This window comes from Bufo gargarizans, chromosome 2 (assembly GCF_014858855.1).
Source record: "Bufo gargarizans isolate SCDJY-AF-19 chromosome 2, ASM1485885v1, whole genome shotgun sequence".
Taxonomy (NCBI): Eukaryota; Metazoa; Chordata; class Amphibia; order Anura; family Bufonidae; genus Bufo; species Bufo gargarizans.
The window spans coordinates 313095225-313114441 of record NC_058081.1 but is presented as its reverse complement, the minus strand read 5'-3'; the positions used below and the strand labels follow the sequence as shown (position 1 = coordinate 313114441).

Below are 19217 nucleotides of genomic sequence, written 5' to 3'. Positions count from 1 at the left end.
TTTGCAATTTCTTTTTATAAAGAAGGCTAAAATATTAACCCAAATTTACCACTATCATGAAGTAAAATATATCCCAAAAACTGTCTCGGAATCATTTGGATAAGTAAAAGCATTCTAATGTTATTACCAAATAAAATGACACTTGTCAGACTTGCAAAATTAGACTGTGGCACAAAGGTGGAAACTGGCTGTGTATGGAAGGGGTAAATGTACAGCAAAGAACCTTGTATGCTTTTTTTATTTTTGTTATTCATATGCTTATGGGAAATATGTTTTAAAGTAGTAATATGATTTTTTATATCACTTTTAGTATGCATTTTCCTTAGAATGCTCAGAAACAGTCCAATACTGTGACCATCAAGAACCAATATTGCTTCAGATTCAGTTTTTGAATGAACATAATGCAGATAAAGGGTATTTATTTTTCAAAATTTAAAAGTTCAAATGATGTTATGTATATAAAAATCACATTTAACAAACAACATGAATAATATACATTTACTTTATATTAATGACAATTATATTTCAATTTATTTATGGCACAAATATAACTTTAATTTTAAGTAAAATAACCATAAATCACATAAGCACATCTTAGCGAGTCATATTGAATTTGTCAGTAATAAGAACCTCTTTTCAGTATGTAGGGTCTCCTGGCTTTGCTTACAATGGACTGTCTTTTGAAAATATAAGGGGTTTTCCTCTTTACAATATCTTCATTTTCACTGTTTGAACTGCTGGGTTCAAGGTAATCCCGTTGAAGCATCTGAAAGAAAACAAAAAGTTGCAGAGATTTCATTAAACTGACAATTCAAAAATATAGTTTGCCTGATACCTTATACTGCCAAAATGGGGATGTCAGTAAGTATAATATTGTTATTTGTAATTGAGCTCATTGTTATTTGTAATTGAGAAGACAATGGCTATATTGACAGTAGAAATTGTAGACCGTAAAATGGAAAAAGACAATTTATTAACAGTTTCTTCCCTTTTAAGGATAGTTAGTTGTATATTTTCATGGGAGCATTGTCTGAAGTCTCAACAGATCTTAGTTGATCCTGCTTCCATTCCAATCAGGTGATGCCTATGTCAAATCATATAGCTATGGCATGCATTCTGCTGATGAGATCCAAAAACTAAAACATATCTATCCACAAATAGATTAATTGTGTATAATGTTTGATTATAAACTCCCCCTTATGTGGATGCAATAGGTAAGGTGATCCTAATGAGCGAATATTTAAAACAATGGTAAAGACTTCCTATTTCAAATACACCAGAATTCTTGCTCAGATTGAAACATGATTTGCCTTATACCAAATTAATTAAGGGTTTTAAACACTTTTTGTGCCTTTTGGACAGGGATGAATGACTTGGAAAATGGGTATGGCTTGACTGGAAAGGATCATGGCTTTTAACAGCAACAATATGTGCCAAATTGCATCTGAATATTGTCTTGAAATTCTGGCGCAAAGCTGGGGGATTAATAAGCTAAAACATTCAGGTCTTGGGCCCAGGAAGTTATATTCAGGGCCCAAAATGTGATATTCTACATTTAAAGAGGTTAATCAATATCGGTCGCAAAATACACATAGATTTACATTCACATATAGTGATCCTATGTGAAAAGAGTACCCTAAAATAACGTACCCACTCAGTGTACATCAACATAAACGAACCAAAGATAAACTGAGACTAAATGGGTTTTTTGAATGATTGTTATAAAATATTAGATGTGATACATCGGATGACAAAGTGGACTACACCTGAGGGGACATAACACAATAGACCAGTAGGTGGAGGACAATAAAAAACAACCACTATTGGCTGAAATACACACTAGCTACACTGATGTATACAAAAATCACACAAATATCCAAATCGTATCAAAGTGCAAGTGCATATCTCTGTAAACATGAAGGAAATAACCATCAATACCCTAGAATTGGGCCGTAAGCAGAGATGTATACATACATATAAATTAGTCACTTGAATGGCTGTGTCCACTGTTAGTAAACACAAACTCTATAAAAAAGGGATCACAGCAAGTAAATGTAACAAGTAATCCCTCTATCACATGCTATATGTGATAGAGGGATTACTTGTTGCATTTACTTGTTGTGATCCCTTTTTTCTATCTGATTCGGTACATAAAAAAACACCTTCTAAAAAAACACTTCTAGGCTCCTAGGGCTCAGATTTTTTGTTAAATTGTTTTTACAATTTTTTGCTTTCTCCTCCTACCTTCCTTTTAAGCTCTTGAATGCAATGACAGCAGTAGCAAATAATGTCAGAGTGACACTGACATATATATATATCTCTCTGGGTAAAAGCATGTTTGACAGTGCTCGCAAACAGTGTGTTTAAAAAACACAGCGCCATTGCATGTGTTTATGCTTTTTCGTATTATTCAGAGCAGATGGCATATAAACACAGAGTGTTATGGGAAAAAGAGTGTGGCTTGTTAGTGCCAAGCATCCTTGCTCCTGTTCATAAACACACATGTAAATGTCAGAAGTGGCTCAATCTGCACAAGTGTCCAAAAATGATGCGTTAACAGTGGCAGAATGCCTGCCGTATTTATATATGCACAAGTGTTAATTGTCAAAAGAAACAATGGATTGTTCTTAAAGAAAAACAAAACTTTTATAACAAATTTTTATATGATGTCCCTAATGCTCTAATAAAACTTTTTCCAATATACTTTATTAATTAATTTAGTATTTTTCTCAGTCTTTTCCCTACCTAAAGCACACTGTTCACTGTGCGCTTAAGCTTAGTTCTCTGTACACAGCTGACTGCTAAGTGCGAAGTGTGTAATTTATGAATGGGGCCACAGCAGCGCTGTGAGTACGGGCAGGAGTTAGGATTACTAACTCCTAGCATAGCACATGGGTACCCTGTACCCATGTACTATGCCAGGATTAGCTGAGTGGAGCGGGCTCCTGTTTCTTCCTGCTCTGCTAAGTTAAGAGCTGACATGCAGTTCTCTTAGCTTAGCGGATCAAGCAGAAACAGGAGTCCTCTCCGCTAAATCTGTACCTATGTACTATGCCAGGAGCTAGTAATCCTCCGGGAAGCACAGGCAGGAGCAGCAATGTGCGCTCCTGCCCATACTCACAGCGCTGCTGCGGTCTTATTCATAAATTTCACAGTCCGTACTCCATACACCGCGGAGCAGTCAGGAGTGTACAGAGAACTGATTTTTAAGCGCACAGTGAATGGTGCGCTTTAGGGAAGTAAAAGTGTAATAAAAGTACAAAATTAATAAATAATGAATATTAGAAAAAGTTTTATTGGGGCATTAGGGACATTATATAAAAATTTATTATAAAGGTTTAGTTATACTTTAATGAGTCTGGAATCATTCTCCCTCTTAATTCGGCACAGCAGCATTATAGTGTGGACGTGGAGAGAGTAGGGTAATAGTGGCATGTGGCCACAATAAAAATGGCATCAGTAACAGCACAGCATGGAACATGGCAGTAGATGTGTGTGCAGCTGTTTAGGGATTGTAGTAGTAGTCTCTATGTAGCAGTAATAGCAATGGCAGTAGTCGTAATAGAATTGGCAGTAGCGGATTAGCAGCATAGTATAGCAGCTGTGTTGGCCAATTTTGGTAGTGGCATTTTAGGGCATTGTCAGCAAGAGCAGATCTATTGATCGGCCTAAGATGAAGGAGTATGAATCAGATCCATGCTTCATTCATTTTGACAAAAGTGATGTTTTTGTACACTGGTGGAGGGCAATTTCATCTGTTTGGATGCCAAAATGCCCCCAGCCGCTCTGAAAGGCCTCTCTGAGATTAAACTTGGGCCAGTTCAGAAAACGGTTCCAGTCTGTCTGCCCAAAAGCCCATGGGATTGTGGAACACAGTAAGTGCCTTTGAAAGGACAGAGTCCATGTTGCTGCTGTAGGACTCCATTTGCTGATTTGCCTCCGGCTGACATAGCACATTGAAACATTTCTCCATCATGTTAATGGTACTGAACTGGCAAGCTTCATACACAGTGTTCACTGGTAATCAAGTAATTTGCCCTCCCACATTACCCCATTTAGCTTTAATAGTAAGGATCTGAAAACATGGCTATCCAGTAATGATCAGATTGCTTCATGTGAATGATACGTCTGTCTGCACACAAGAAAGCAAGCATACAGCTTGCCATTTTAGCCAGCATGCCAGAGGACCTAGTTATTTCTGGCTCCGCCCTCCACTGAGAAGATCGGGTGTTGTATCCGGTGTCATTGTCGTCATCATTATCCTCCTCCTCTACCACCACCTCTCCTCCAACAGTGGCAGCTCTTTAACCTCCTTCTTCTCCTCCACGGGACTTACTCATTGTAGGTCCCCGAAAGCTACAGAGTAGACAGCAAGATGCATAAGCTGTTCTTCTTCTGTCGTCATCCATTGTTGCATTATCGTGAGCATCTGTTCTAAGATAATATTAGGGAGATGACATAGTTTATGCAGCAAGTCCAGGAGCCACATAAGAATGGCTGCAATGCGATGACAAGCTCTTGGACATCATCAGTACATTCTGTTAGCTAGTGTACTTTTAAAAAAAGCATTACATGACTAGTATTATTACATCCATCAGGCAGGGAGCATTTGTTATTTCCCCAAAATGCAGCACAGCCACAGTGGTTCAGCCATAGTTATTAACCACCTTGCATTGTTGGATTTGGTGGGGAGACAGTAAGATTGTTGTTGCTTTTGGGGACAGAAGGATGTCCTTAAAGGAGAAGGTGAGTATAAGATAAACATGGAGGTGCTGATAGGATTTGGCCTAGCTGTTGCTGTGCAGCCTTGCCAAGAAAAACATTGAGCCAGTGGACCATGAAAAACAGGTACTGTCCCTGACCATAGCAGAAGCTCCCAGGGTCCATACTGGCTTGCCAATTTGATATAGTTCCCTTGAAAAAAATAAAATAAAATGGACAGCTGGGCAAAAGTATGAATATCATCCAGCAAAATTTAATTTTGGAGAAGGTGCAGATCTGCGCCACCATTACTTCAACTAAGAGGCAAGGCAGCAACTAAACTGCCAGCATCTTAGCCAGGTGAGGGTTCAGCTTGCAAATAAGCTAATTGGTGGTTGAGAATAGGTTTCTCATGGGCACACATTCTGTTATGGATGTATCATGATGGAGCAGAGGACAATGAAGAGTAGGAGTCTAAGGTCCCTTGCAGACGAGCTTGTCCGGATTAGGTCCGGATGCATCCCTGTGCATTGCGGCAAACCCGCACAAGTAGGAACGCAATTGCAATCAGTTATGACTGCGATTGCGTTCCGATGTTCAGTTTTTATCGCGCGGGTGCAATGTGTTTTGCACACGCGTGATAAAAAACTGACTGTGGTACCCAGACCCGAACTTCTTCACAGAAGTTCAGGTTTGGGTTAGTTGTAGTGTAGATTGTATTATTTCCCCTTATAACATGGTTATAAGGGAAAACAATAGCATTCTGAATACATAGTACAATAGGGCTGGAGGGGTTAAAAAAAAAAGAAAAATAATTTATCTCACCTTAATCCACTTGTTCGCGCAGCCGGCATCTCTTCTGTCTTGCTCTGTGAGGAATAGGACCTTTAATGACGTCACTACGCTCATCACATGGTCCGTCACACTATGGTGATGGATAATGTGACGGACCATGTGATGAATGTAGTGACGTCATTAAAGGTCCTATTCCTCACAGAGCAAGACAGAAGAGATGCCGGCTGCGCGAACAAGTGGATTAAGGTGAGATAAATTATTTTTCTTTTTTTTTTAACCCCTCCAGCCCTATTGCACTATGCATCTGTATTCAGAATGCTATTATTTTCCCTTATAACCATGTTATAAGGGAAAATAATAATGATCGGGTCCCCATCCCAATCGTCACCTAGCAACCGTGCGTGAAAATCGCACTGCATGCGCACTTGCTTGCGGATACTTGCGATTTTCACGCAACTCCATTCATTCCTATGGGGCCACGCACAAAGATGAGCATGCTGCGATTTTCACGCAACGCACAAGTGATGCGTGAAAATCACCGCTCATGTGCACAGCCCCATAGAAATGAATGGGTCCGGATTCAGTGCGGGTGCAATGCGTTCACCTCACGCATTGCACCCGCGCGGAAATCTCGCCCATGTGAAAGGGGCCTAAGTGGCTTATTAGATTAAAAGATCAGGCAGATGACTGTCAGGAGGGAATCGTTCCTTCCTAGAAATCACCTGATCACTAGTGGAGGAGAGCACTGCTATTACCTACATAGATCTCCTCCACAGTATGGGGAGGAATGATTCCTAATGGCATCACTCATCCCCACACTGAATTGTTGTTTGCTGGCAAACAATGATTTTTAAGCATGGTTAAAAATCCTGATTGCTCAATGAACTAGCATTTGCTTGTTCATTGAGTAATTGGTGGCAGTATTACACTGCCAGATCATTGCTAACAAGAGTTCCTACTAACACTTCTTAGCGATTAACTGCCGGACTATCGGCCAGTATTATACATACTTTAGCAGGAGAAAAAGCAGCTGATGATAAGGTCACTGTACTACTTGGAGATGCAGGCTGACTGCCACAAAGAATATCAGGGGAAGGAGGACAGACTAGTTTTGATTCAGAATGCTGGACAGTTCTATTTTCCCACAGGATCTGGTGATGCCAACTTATGTGCTGCATTAGAGCCCTGGTACCTATGTTTGTGTTTGAATACCCAGGGTTTAATCTAGTTTTGCAGATCTTGCAAACAGCTGTGGTTTTGTCTGCTGGACTTGTAGAGGAAACACTATATGGGAGAGAAAAACCACCATATGGGAGTTGCTCATACAAATCTAGAGGCAGTCGAGTTTAGCCTAGAACTAACACATTTTGAGTCTGTATCAGCTGTATCAGCTGTATCATCAGTTCTCTAGCTGACCACAATGGAAGCAGATTTGTCCCTGCCAGTATTTTTGGCAGTACATTGTTTCTAGTATTTTTTGATGCCCCGACCACAACCCTCCTCCTCTAATGTAATTTTCTTCTTAGCTCCCAAGTTCTGTCCAACACACAAGGATGAGCAAACCAGTTTGGACCAAATCGGCTTGGGGGGGGGGAGGGGGGGAGTTAGTCAATGTAATTAATCCAGCATATAGGTGATCAATATAGTACACCATATAGTACACCAATATACAGGCTATGAATCCAATGGATGGCACTGTTCATGAGTAGTGTAGATCGCAAATTTTCCATGCAAATGGTTATTCAGCTGAAAAACAAGGCAGATTCTGCTCATTTGCATTTCTTTCCCATATAACCATGTTTATGCAAATTCATTTTTACATGACAAAACTGTACAGAAAAGTTATTGAATATTATGTTAGGACAATCAGAAAACTTTTTGTCACCCTAATGATATTGATCTAGGTGCACAGGTCCACCCAAGTCATCCAACAGATGTGAAGCAATTTTGAGACTTACTGCCTCTCAGTCAGATGAGAGCTGGTTTGGAATGTCTCATAGTGCACAAGGCTGCCATTGTAAGGTATGCTGACTGTTATCTGTCTCATGGATAGATTGTTGGCTTCCACATATCTGACTTTTGGCATATAGTCTTTGTGTGTTTGTCTATTGTATGTTATAGATAATTGGAGTCCAAGATGCATCCAGCCATCCTCTTAATGCTGTTTCAAAACCATTTTGATGGGGTTTCCATCAATTTCTAACTTTTTTTGTGAACCAGACACCCTCTTCTCTTCCGAGCAGGGGGTGCCTGGGGTTCTCCCATTGACTTCCATTATGCTCGGGGGCTTGGTAGAGCACTCGAGCATACCTGTGTGTTCGGAACGAGCACACGAGCATTTTGGTACTTGATCAACACTAGTAACAGTGTTCCTCCTGATCCTCCTCCTTTCAGCCCTAGAGAAGCCATTCAATGGAGTCCTCTCTCTTTACTGACCTTTCCTAGTGGGGTGCCTTCTTTTTTCATAAGAAGTGGCAAGAAAACCCCACCACACTCTACAGCAGATAGTCAAGAGAGTCTCCCTGTTGATGAATTGCATGAGAGCAACATTTGTACTGCCATGTGAAGGAGGTGGCGGAGGCTTCAGACCCCAGGCATAGAGGTGTTGGTGGTGGTAGTGGCACCCATAACCGCGGTATTTGGACAGTGACAGTGGTAGTTGGGGCAAAGCAGGGGAGGGGGAAAAATAACCCACAATGATATCCCACAGTTTAATAGAAGCGGCAGGAAGGGTGAGGACTCCAATGATTCTGTGCTGGCAGGACCTAGGAACTGGATCAAGGTGCTGGAGAGGAGGCAACATCAAAGGTGGATGGTGATGACGACAGCAATAAAGAGCAGAGGCCACACACCTTCCAAAAAACAGCCAGGGCCATGTCTGCTCCTGCATCTAGTGAGGCTGCTGATGCTGTGGGTGGGTTAGGTCCACAATGAGCTAGAGCAAAGCTGAGCCTTCCTCTACCTGTTGAACGAGTATATTTGTCTGGCATTTTTTCTCCATCCTGCTAGAAGACAAAGGCATTCATTGTGCAAGCTGTGCAAGAGCAAAATAAAATGCAGGCAGGCAAACACAAACATACAGATGCAGCCAAGCTAAACTTGATGGTTAACGTGTTAAGTAAAAAATGGAACAAAAAAGTTAATAACTCTTTCAATATATTTCAATGGCTTTTGGCACAAGATGGCACTATAACATGTTATCAGAGTTATCAGAGTAAATTTAAGCTGTAATAGATCTGTAGACACCACAGCTGCACTGAACAACATGAAGCTGCATCCCCCCATCCCGTGGACAAATAGAGGTGGCAGCCAGCTACCACAACAGGAGTTCTCTCTTTCTCCTGAGTCCCCATGCAGCAGCCAGGTGGCATCCATGGGCAGTTGTCACAACCAGACAGCTGAGAAGCTCTGACAGAAGCCTTTCAGAACGTCCTAATTGAGTTTTCTTTGTTTTTGGTTTTCAGTTCATCTCGATAGCCTCTCTCAGCTGTCATGTAGTTGGACTGATTGCATCCCTTTAAATTCCTCCCCATAATGCATTAGTGTGCGGCTTATACAACTTCCTGGAGTGTGTGTGCATGCTGATCCTATTTCCCAGTCTTCTACAAGTTAAGTGTTGTACATTAATTTGTGATTTTCTGTTTGCTGGATCCCAGGTGACCCTGACTCCCTCCGTGTCTAGTGTAGGGAGCCGGTGGTCGTGTCCCTTCACTATTGTAGGGTGTTCAGGTGTTATATAGTCGAGGTACGAGGATATGCGATCATCCACCATTGGGATTATCGCATAGGCTGAGCAGTAAGGGAGAGAGCCAGGTCTGATGCAGGGGTCTCCCTTTTTGTTCCTTAGTTTTGGATCCAGTGAGTCATATATTCATTTTGCATTGTCTTGTTTCCTGTACACCTTCCGTGACATTATAAACCGCCAAAACCGTCTCAAGCATGGATCCGGTTTCACTTTTGACTGAACGCTTCCAGGGTCTTTCATTGGAGGTAGCTGATCTCCGTAAGACTCTTTCTCAGTTTCTAGTGACCGGTTCAGCTTGCGTTCATGGACTTTGTTCTGAGCCTAAGATCTTGCTCCCGGATACGTTCTCTGGGGGTAGTGCGAATTTTGTGCATTTCAGAGAGGCTTGCAAACTCCATTTTCGCCTTCTTCCCCATTCCTCTGGTGATGAGGAACGGAGGGTGGGGATCATTATATCGCTGCTCAGGGGTAACGCTCAGTCGTGGGCTTTTTCGCTGCCAGTGGGGGCACGGCCCCTCCGTTCAGTGGATGAATTCTTTTTAGCCCTGGGTCAGATATATGATGATCCGGATCGTGTTGCTTTGGCTGAGTCTAAACTACGTCTATTATGCCAGGGTAATCAATCCGCAGAGATATACTGCTCAGAATTTCGGAGATGGGCAGCTGATACTGGTTGGAATGATGCTGCACTCCGAAGTCAATTTTGCCATGGTCTTTCAGAGCCTTTCATGAGAGGCCTATCTCCTTGGACTCTGCTATGTCTCAGGCCGTTCGTATTGACATGCATCTTAGAGAGAGAGGAGAGATCTCTCCTTCCTGTCATACTCAGTCCCAGGACAGTGCAGCGGTCTCATTCTGTGCGCAGGGGTCTCAGTCGCTGTCAACCCCTTCTGAGCTGGAGCCCATGCAGCTGGGGTTGATTGCCTCTGACAATAGAAGATTCAGCCCTCATGGGAAGGTTTGTTTTTGTTGTGGAGGTATAAATCATTTGGCAAATGTTTGTCCCTCTAGGAGATTCAGGCAGTTTTCTGGGAGTAATAAAGAAACAAAAAGGAAAAAATCTTTTAAAAATGTTCCATCTGTTACTATTGGCAGGGTTGAGGCGGAAATTGAAGGTTTTCCGTTTGCTTGTAGTTCCCGTTTTGTCCTGCCTGCCAGGGTGGCGCTAGAGAGCAAGAACATTTTTTGTGAGATTTTTGTAGATAGTGGAGCAGCTGTCAATCTCATTGATAATCAATTTGCGATAACTCATGGTTTCCAGGTATGCACTTTGGGAAAGGATATTCCTGTTTTTGCTATTGATTCTGCTCCACTTTCTCAAAAATCATTAAAGGGCATAGTTCACAATATTCGTTTAATTGTGAGTGATGCTCATGTTGAGGATGTGTCATGTTTCGTCCTTAGCGGATTACCTACTCCTCTTGTGTTGGGGCTACCCTGGCTCACTAAACATAACCCCACCATTGATTGGCAAGCGAGGCATATAAATGGTTGGAGTGACTTTTGCAGAGAGAATCTGTTTCTGAGGTTTCTACTAAGACTGTACCACCTTTTCTCTCAGAATTTTCGGATGTCTTCTCTGAGAGTGGAGTTAAGGATTTGCCCCCGCACAGGGAGTACGATTGCCCTATTAATCTCATCCCAGGCACCAAGCTGCCTAAATCTCGTTTATACAACCTCTCCCAACCTGAAAGGGTCACTATGCGTGCTTATATCTCTGAGAGTCTGAGAAAAGGACACATACGACCCTCGAAGTCACCTGTTGCCGCTGGTTTTTTCTTTGTTAAGAAAAAAGATGGTTCTTTAAGACCTTGTCTGGATTTCAGGGAGCTGAACAGTATCACTATTTGTGACCCTTATCCGCTTCCTCTGATCCCGGACCTGTTTAACCAAATTGTTGGGGCTAAAGTCTTTTCCAAGTTAGATCTAAGAGGGGCATACAACCTGGTCAGGGTCAGAGAAGGAGACAAATGGAAGACGGCCTTCAATACCCCTGAGGGCCATTTTGAGAATTTGGTTATGCCTTTTGGTTTGATGAATGCCCCAGCCGTTTTTCAGCATTTTGTGAACAGCATTTTTTATCATTTAATGGGAAAATTTGTATTAGTGTATTTGGATGACATTTTGATTTTTTCTCCTTATTTCAAAACTCATAAGGAACACTTACGTCAGGTCTTGCTCATCCTGCGGGAGAATAAATTATACGCGAAACTGGAAAAATGTGTGTTTGCGGTTCCAGAAATTCAATTTCTGGGGTTTCTTCTCTCCGCTTCTGGTTTTCGCATGGACCCCGAGAAGATCCGTGCTGTGCTTGAGTGGGAGCTTCCTGAGAATCAGAAGGCGCTGATGCGTTTTTTAGGCTTTGCCAATTATTACAGGAAGTTTATTTTGAATTATTCCTCTATTGTTAAACCACTCACTGATATGACCAGAAAGGGGGTAGATTTTTCTTCCTGGTCGGTAGAGGCGCGTAAGGCCTTTTCTAATATCAAGGAGAGTTTTGCTTCCGCTCCCATCTTGGTACAACCTGATATTTCTCTACCCTTCATAGTTGAGGTTGATGCTTCTGAGGTGGGTGTGGGTGCGGTCTTGTCTCAGGGTTCCTCTCCTGCCAAATGGCGACCACGTGCCTTTTTCTCGAAGAAACTCTCCTCCGCAGAGAGAAATTACGATGTGGGAGATAGGGAATTGTTGGCCATCAAGTTGGCTTTTGAGGAATGGCGCCATTGGCTAGAGGGAGCCAGACACCCTATTACCGTGTTTACTGACCATAAAAATCTGGCCTACTTGGAGTCAGCCAAGCGTCTGAACTCGAGACAGGCCAGATGGTCTTTGTTCTTTTCAAGGTTTAATTTTGTTGTCACGTTCTGCCCTGGGGTTAAGAATGTGAAGGCAGATGCCCTGTCACGTTGTTTTCCGGGAGGTGGGAATTTTGAAGACCCGGGTCCCATTTTGGCTGAAGGTGTGGTGGTCTCTGCTCTTTTTCCTGAATTGGAGGCAGAGGTGCAGGTAGCCCAGTCAGAGGCTCCTGATCTTTGTCCTCCTGGGAGGTTGTTTGTGCCTCTCGCTTTAAGACACAAGATTTTTAAGGAACACCACGATACTGTCCTTGCTGGGCACCCGGGGGCAAGGGCCACAGTGGATCTCATCGCTCGGAGATTCTGGTGGCCTGCGCTTCGTAAGTCGGTTAAGGGTTTTGTGGCAGCCTGCGAGACTTGCGCTCGTGCCAAAGTCCCTCATTCACGGCCATCAGATCCTCTCCTTCCCTTACCCATTCCTTCCCGTCCTTGGACACATCTGTCCATGGACTTCATAACGGACCTGCCTCGTTCCTCGGGGAAGACTGTGATTCTGGTGGTGGTGGACCGTTTTAGCAAAATGGTGCATTTCATCCCTTTTCCTGGTTTGCCCAATGCTAAGACACTGATGCAGGCATTTATTGATCACATTGTCAAATTGCATGGTATTCCTTCAGACATAGTCTCTGATAGGGGCACGCAGTTTGTTTCCAGATTCTGGAAGGCTTTCTGTTCTCGCTTGGGGGTTTGGTTGTCATTCTCTTCTGCTTTCCACCCGCAGAATGGCCAGACAGAGCGCGTCAATCAGAATCTGGAGACATATCTGCGCTGTTTTGTGGCGGAGAATCAGGAGGATTGGTGTTCTTTTTTGTCCCTTGCTGAGTTTGCTTTAAATAACCGTCGTCAGGAGTCCTCTGATAAGTCACCATTTTTTGGTGCATATGGGTTTCATCCGCAGTTTGGGACTTTCTCGGGAGAGGGGTCTTCTGGTTTACCTGATGAGGACAGATTCTCCTCGTCTTTGTCATCTATTTGGCAAAAAATTCAGGATAATCTTAAGAGCATGAGTGAGAGATATAAGCGTGTGGCAGATAAGAGACGTGTGCCTGGTCCAGACCTGAATGTTGGTGATCTGGTGCGGTTGTCTACCAAGAATATCAAATTGAAGGTTCCCTCCTGGAAGTTGGGTCCTAGGTTTATTGGGCCTTACAAAATCCTGTCTGTCATCAATCCTGTTGCCTACCGTCTTGATCTTCCTCAGACTTGGAAGATCCATAATGTTTTTCATAAGTCCTTATTGAAACCTTATGTTCAACCCATTGTACCCTCGCCTTTGCCTCCTCCTCCGATTATGGTTGATGGGAATCTTGAATTTCAGGTCTCTAGGATTGTGGATTCTCGTCTTGTCCGCGGTTCTCTCCAGTACCTCGTTAATTGGGAGAGTTATGGTCCTGAGGAGAGGATGTGGGTCCCAGTGACGGACATTAAGGCCACTCGTCTCATCAGGGATTTCCATAGGTCCCATCCTGAGAAGGTGGGCTCTGAGTGTCCGGAGTCCACTCGTAGAGGGAGGGGTACTGTCACAACCAGACAGCTGAGAAGCTCTGACAGAAGCCTTTCAGAACCTCCCCCTTGAGTTTTCTTTGTTTTTGGTTTTCAGTTCCTCATCTCGTTAGCCTCTCTCAGCTGTCATGTAGTTGGACTGATTGCATCTCTTTAAATTCCTCCCCATAATGCATTAGTGTGCGGTTTATACAACTTCCTGGAGTGTGTGTGCATGCTGATCCTATTTCCCAGTCTTCTACAAGTTAAGTGTTGTACATTAATTTGTGATTTTCTGTTTGCTGGATCCCAGGTGACCCTGACTCCCTCTGTGTCTAGTGTAGGGAGCCGGTGGTCGTGTCCCTTCACTATTGAAGGGTGTTCAGGTGTTATATAGTAGAGGTACGTGGATATGCGATCATTCACCATTGGGATTATCGCATAGGCTGAGCAGTAAGGGAGAGAGCCAGGTCTGATGCAGGGGTCTTCCCTTAGTTTTGGATGCAGTGAGTCATATATTCATTTTGCATTGTCTTGTTTCCTGTACACCTTCCGTGACAGCAGTATGGTGTCTTGCACATTGTCATCATCCCTTTCCACTTCTCCTGCCAAGGCTTCTCCTCCGCTCCATAACCAGTCATTGATAATGGAATGTGTGGTCAGGAAAAAACCTCTACGCCTAGCAATCCGAATTAGTTTCCACCTGGCCAAGCTGCTGGTGGTGCAGTTGCTGCTATACCATTTTGAGTCTACTGCCATTAGGCAGCTATTGGCTTGTGCTTAGCCTCGCTGGAAGACTCCTAGAAGGCATTTTTTCTCCAAAAAGCCATCCCTGCCTTATACCCTCATGTGGCGGACAGCAGTGGCCACTCCCTGCGATTCTCACCGGGCGGCAAGGTTCATGCCAAGGTGGACACCAGGAGCAGCTCTTACGGGCAGGGACAGTACATGTTCATGGCACACTGACTCATTCTTTTTTTCCGGCAGTGGTGAGGCAGCACTCCGGCAAAAGGGCTAGGTCCTTTTGACTCCTCCACAATTGTATTGGCATGGCTCCCACACCAGGCGCTTATCCGTCTCCTTCAACCCTCCATGCAGGCTGTCCAGCAGAGCACAGGGTTGCTCACACTACCCCTCCATCATATCATATGTGTCAAGTCAAGTGTTGCCACTCTGTGATGGAACTGATCGATCTCAGTGAGATTAGCCACAGCGGCAAGCAGTTGCTAAAGTACATCAAGTAGCAAACATCCCGCTGGCTGTCACCCTGCTGAATCCAATTGGGCAAAGTGGTCAGTGGCAATGGGTGCAACATGGCCGCCCTGAACCTGGGGGAAATAAGTGGTGCAACGCTTTCTAAATAAGTACACTGGTTTGTGCAAAGTGCTGGCAAAGTCCAGGAGACAGTCCAAGCACTTCAGTCACTCTTAAGTAACATGTCTGTGAAGGTTCTAATTTATCCAGGTCATGGTATATCTGTAAAGAATAAATGTTTCACTCGTTCTTCCAACGAGCTTTCTCAATTCTGAGTGACTGTACAAGAATTCTCTGGGAATAAATATGTAAACTAAATCAACATCTGGTAATTATACCCAGAATGGGGTCAGAGGTCATTATACCCAGCATGGGGTCAACACCTTTGACCCTATGCTGGGTATAATGACCTCTGACCCCATGCTGGGTTTAATTACCAGATGTTGATTTAGTTTACATATTTATTCCCAGAGAATTCTTGTACAGTCACTCAGAATTGAGAAAGCTTGTTGGAAGAACGAGTGAAAAGTTTTCAAGAAATCTACAGTACGTCCAGTTACCTTGATTTATTCTTTACAGATATACTCTTAGGTAACGTTCATTTGGACCTGCAGCGACAGAACAGCCTGCCGCTTCACCACTTAAACCGCAGCAGGGGACCACAGTGGAAGAAAAACAGCTAATTAATCTTGCAATCCCACATATGGCTGTTGGGGACACACAAAGGGAATCTGCCATGGAGAAGGAGGATGAGGAGCTTCCACTGCAGGAGGAGGAGGAGCAAGTGGATAGTGATGAGAATGGCACCGGCCACGACACCCATTCATCTAAGTGGAGGACGGAGCCGAAAATAACTGACTGCTTAGGCACACTGTGAACAGCCACCTGTTTGTTCGCTTGCATACACAGTGACAGGTGTATCGTTGCTGGCAAGTGGTGATAAAAAACTGACCTTCAAGTTGGATGGTTTGCGCTAGTATACAAAACATGTATTTTGTCAAAATAGGCCAAGCCTGGATTCAGGAGGATTTTCACACTCCTCTGGCTGATGTCATTCAGTAGATGTGACCTTGCTGACGGCACCCCATGTTGCCACTGTTGCTGCTAGCCTGCCTCCATCATGCCACTGCCACCATCATGCCACTGCTGCGACCTGCCGACCATTATCTTCCATAATGGTGCTGCTGCCTAAATCATGCTGCTGCCTGCCAACATGCACCATATGGCTGTTGCTGTCACAGCTGCTGTTGCTCCACACTGCTAATCCCCTACTGCCACCACCATTAACATAGAGTGCCTTGCAAAAGTATTCACCCCCTTTGACTTTTTTTGTGTTTTGGTGTCTCACAACCTGAAATTAACATGGATTGTTTGAGGATTTCCATCATTTAATTTACAGAACATGCCCACAACTTTGAAGATGTTTTTTTTTTTTTTTCATTGTGAAGCAAACAACAAATAGGACACAATAACAGAAAAAGTCAATGTGCATAACTATTCACCCCCCTAAAGTCAATACTTTGTATAGCCACCTTTTGTGGCAATCACAGCTCCAAGTCGCTTTGGATATGTCTGTATGAGCCTTCCACATCTTACCACAGTTTTTTTTGCCCATTCCTACTTGCAAAACTGCTCCAGCTCCTTCAAGTTGGATGGTTTGTGCTTGTGAACAGCAATCTTTAAGTCTGAGCACAGATTTTCTATTGGATTAAGATCTGGGCTTTGACTAGGCCATTCCAAAACATTTACATGTTTTCCCTTAAACCACTCAAGTACTGCTGCAGGGTCATTGTCCTGCTGGAAGGTGAACCTCCATCCTAGCCTCAAATCATAAGTGATTCAGGTTTTGCGCAAGAATATCCCTGTATTTAGCACCATCCATCAGTCTGGCTGCTGAAAAACATCCCCACAGCATGATGCTGCCACCACCATGTTTCACTGTGGTGTTCTTTGGGTGATGTGATGTGTTGGGTTTCCGCCAGACCTAGCGTTTTCTTTGATTGCCGAAAAGTTTAATTTTAGTCTCATCAGACCAGAGCACCTTCCTCCATATATTTGGGGAGTCTCCCACATGCCTTTTCACAAACTCATAATGTGCCTTTTAGTTTTTTACTGAAAGTAATGGCTTTCTTCTGGCCACTCTGCCATAAAGCCCAACTCTATGGAGCGTACGGTTTATTGTCGTCCTATGTATAGATACTTCAGTCTCTGCTGTGGAACTCTTCAGCTCCCCCAGGGTTTCCTTAGGTCTCTGTGCTGCCTCTCTGATTAATGTCCTCTTTTCCCGGTCCATGACTTTTGTTGGGCGGCAATCTCTTGGCAGGTTTTCTGTTGTGCCATGTTCTTTCCATTTGGTTATGAAAAATTTGATGGTGCTCCTGGGGATCATCAAAGATTTGGATATTTTTTTATAACCTGACCCTGACTTCTACTTCTCAACAACATTGTCCATTACTTGTTTGGAGAGTTCCTTGGTCTGCATGGCAGTGTTTGGTTAGTGATGCCTCTTGCTTAGTTGTTGCAGCCTCTGGGGCCTTTCAAAAAAGGTGTGTATATGTAATGCAGATCATGTGATACTTAGATTGCACACAGGTGGACATTATTTCACTAATTATGTGACTTGGTTGCACCAGAGCTTTTTATGGGCTTCCTAACATATGCATATGCCAATTTTCTGTTTTCTATTTCTAAACAATAGCTTCATTTATATATTTTTCTCATTTCACTTCACCAACTTAGACTATTGTGTTCTGATCCATTACATAAAATTCAGATTAACAAAACATTGAACTTAAGGCTGTAATGTAACAAAATACGAAAAAGTCAAGGGGTGAATACTTTTGCTAGCTGCTGTAAAGCATGTACCCCTACTACCACTACTACTATTACTACTACTACCTATATACAGCTGAGCTGTTTTACTGCCTGTTACTGTATGTTCCATGCTATGCTCCTTCTGCTGCCACTACTATTGCAACCGTATGCTAATATATCCGTACTGTACCCTTTTCCCAACCACTCTGCACTGTGTATGTTTAAACATCATCTGCTCCCAAAAAGGGAACATTTTTGGAAGCTTTGGAATATAAAAAAGTATAACACATGTGCCGTCAAATATGCATTTACCCATAGCTATGTATGTCAGTGTCACTCAGACATAATTTACTATTGCTGGCATTGCATTTGAGAGCTTAGGAAAGGGGAAGGCATATGTTTTTTTTTTTTCCAGAGGCAGATATATACCAATAATCAGGGCAATTGGAGCAATTTAGGTTCGTCCTTAATCAATTTGGGTCTGAACTGAAAATTTTTCCAAAATTTGTGAACCTGAACCAAACTTCGACTGGTTAGATCATCTCTAACACAATCATTGTTATAAAAACAACACATGGCCTCATTCAATTAACAAGGGCATATTCATATATACTATAGCCTACAAGTATATTCCAAAAAGGAACACAAATACACCATATAATATCACAAAAATATTCAGTTCATTAAATAAAAAACCCATGATTAAAAGCATAAATAGGGTAGACAACATCAGAAATGGGTAACAATGACCACAACTGATATACCAAGTCACTGGCCACTTGATGTATAACTTTTTTTTTAAATACCAGGGGGGGACGTGGTGGGATAAAGTAACAATAATAGCTTGTATACGTAACCCCAAAAATTACTGTACACTAATATATATATTTATATGAGAGGGGGCGTCCTGCTTAATTCTCAAGTAGCACTATAAAGTCAGGCCACATAAATATAAATTTTAAATAAGGCTTCCACCAACAGGACTGACCTGTAAACATGATCGAGGGAAAAGAACCCAGAAATAGTCAGAAAACACCTCAACGTATGTTTCTTCTCCTCTGCCAATTTTCTGCATAAAATTACGCGATCTCTGGATAACCTCTGACCCCCTGACGGAGCTGAGTAATAAAACGCGTGTTGAGGTATTTTCAGACTATTTCTGGGTTCTTTTCACTCGATCATGTCTACAGGTGGGTCCTGTTGGTGGGAGCCTTATTTATAATTTTTATTTATGTGGCCTGACTTTATAGTGCTATTTGAGAATTGAGTAGGATGTCCCTAATATAAAATAATAAAACTAATAGGTGGTATAAACTAAGACTAGACAGCCTAAAGATTATCACAGAGAAAAACTGTCTAGTCTAAGTTTGCACTTAACCTTTGACAGTATTTCATAAATCTGGCTATTTATTAAGATGTATTACCCTCTGCTGCTGTATAATAATATTTTGAATTTTTTTCATTTTGGCATCACTATTTGAACCATTTTATTAATATGTCTCCGTGCAGTAATCTAGCCAAGTACAGGATTTACTGATGAATAACATTTTTAAACATCAACAGGCTCA

The 19217-nt window shown here is 42.7% G+C and overlaps 1 protein-coding gene across 1 annotated transcript in view; it reads right to left on the bottom strand.

Moving 5' to 3' along the window:
* Nucleotides 1–616: 616 nt before the first annotated feature.
* NTS (neurotensin) overlaps nucleotides 617–19217 on the bottom strand; it is an 80591-nt gene continuing 61990 nt past the window's right edge. Inside the window, exon 4 of the mRNA XM_044277223.1 lies at nucleotides 617–766. Coding sequence (XP_044133158.1) covers nucleotides 617–766 — 150 coding nt within the window. The remainder of the gene's footprint in view (nucleotides 767–19217) is intronic.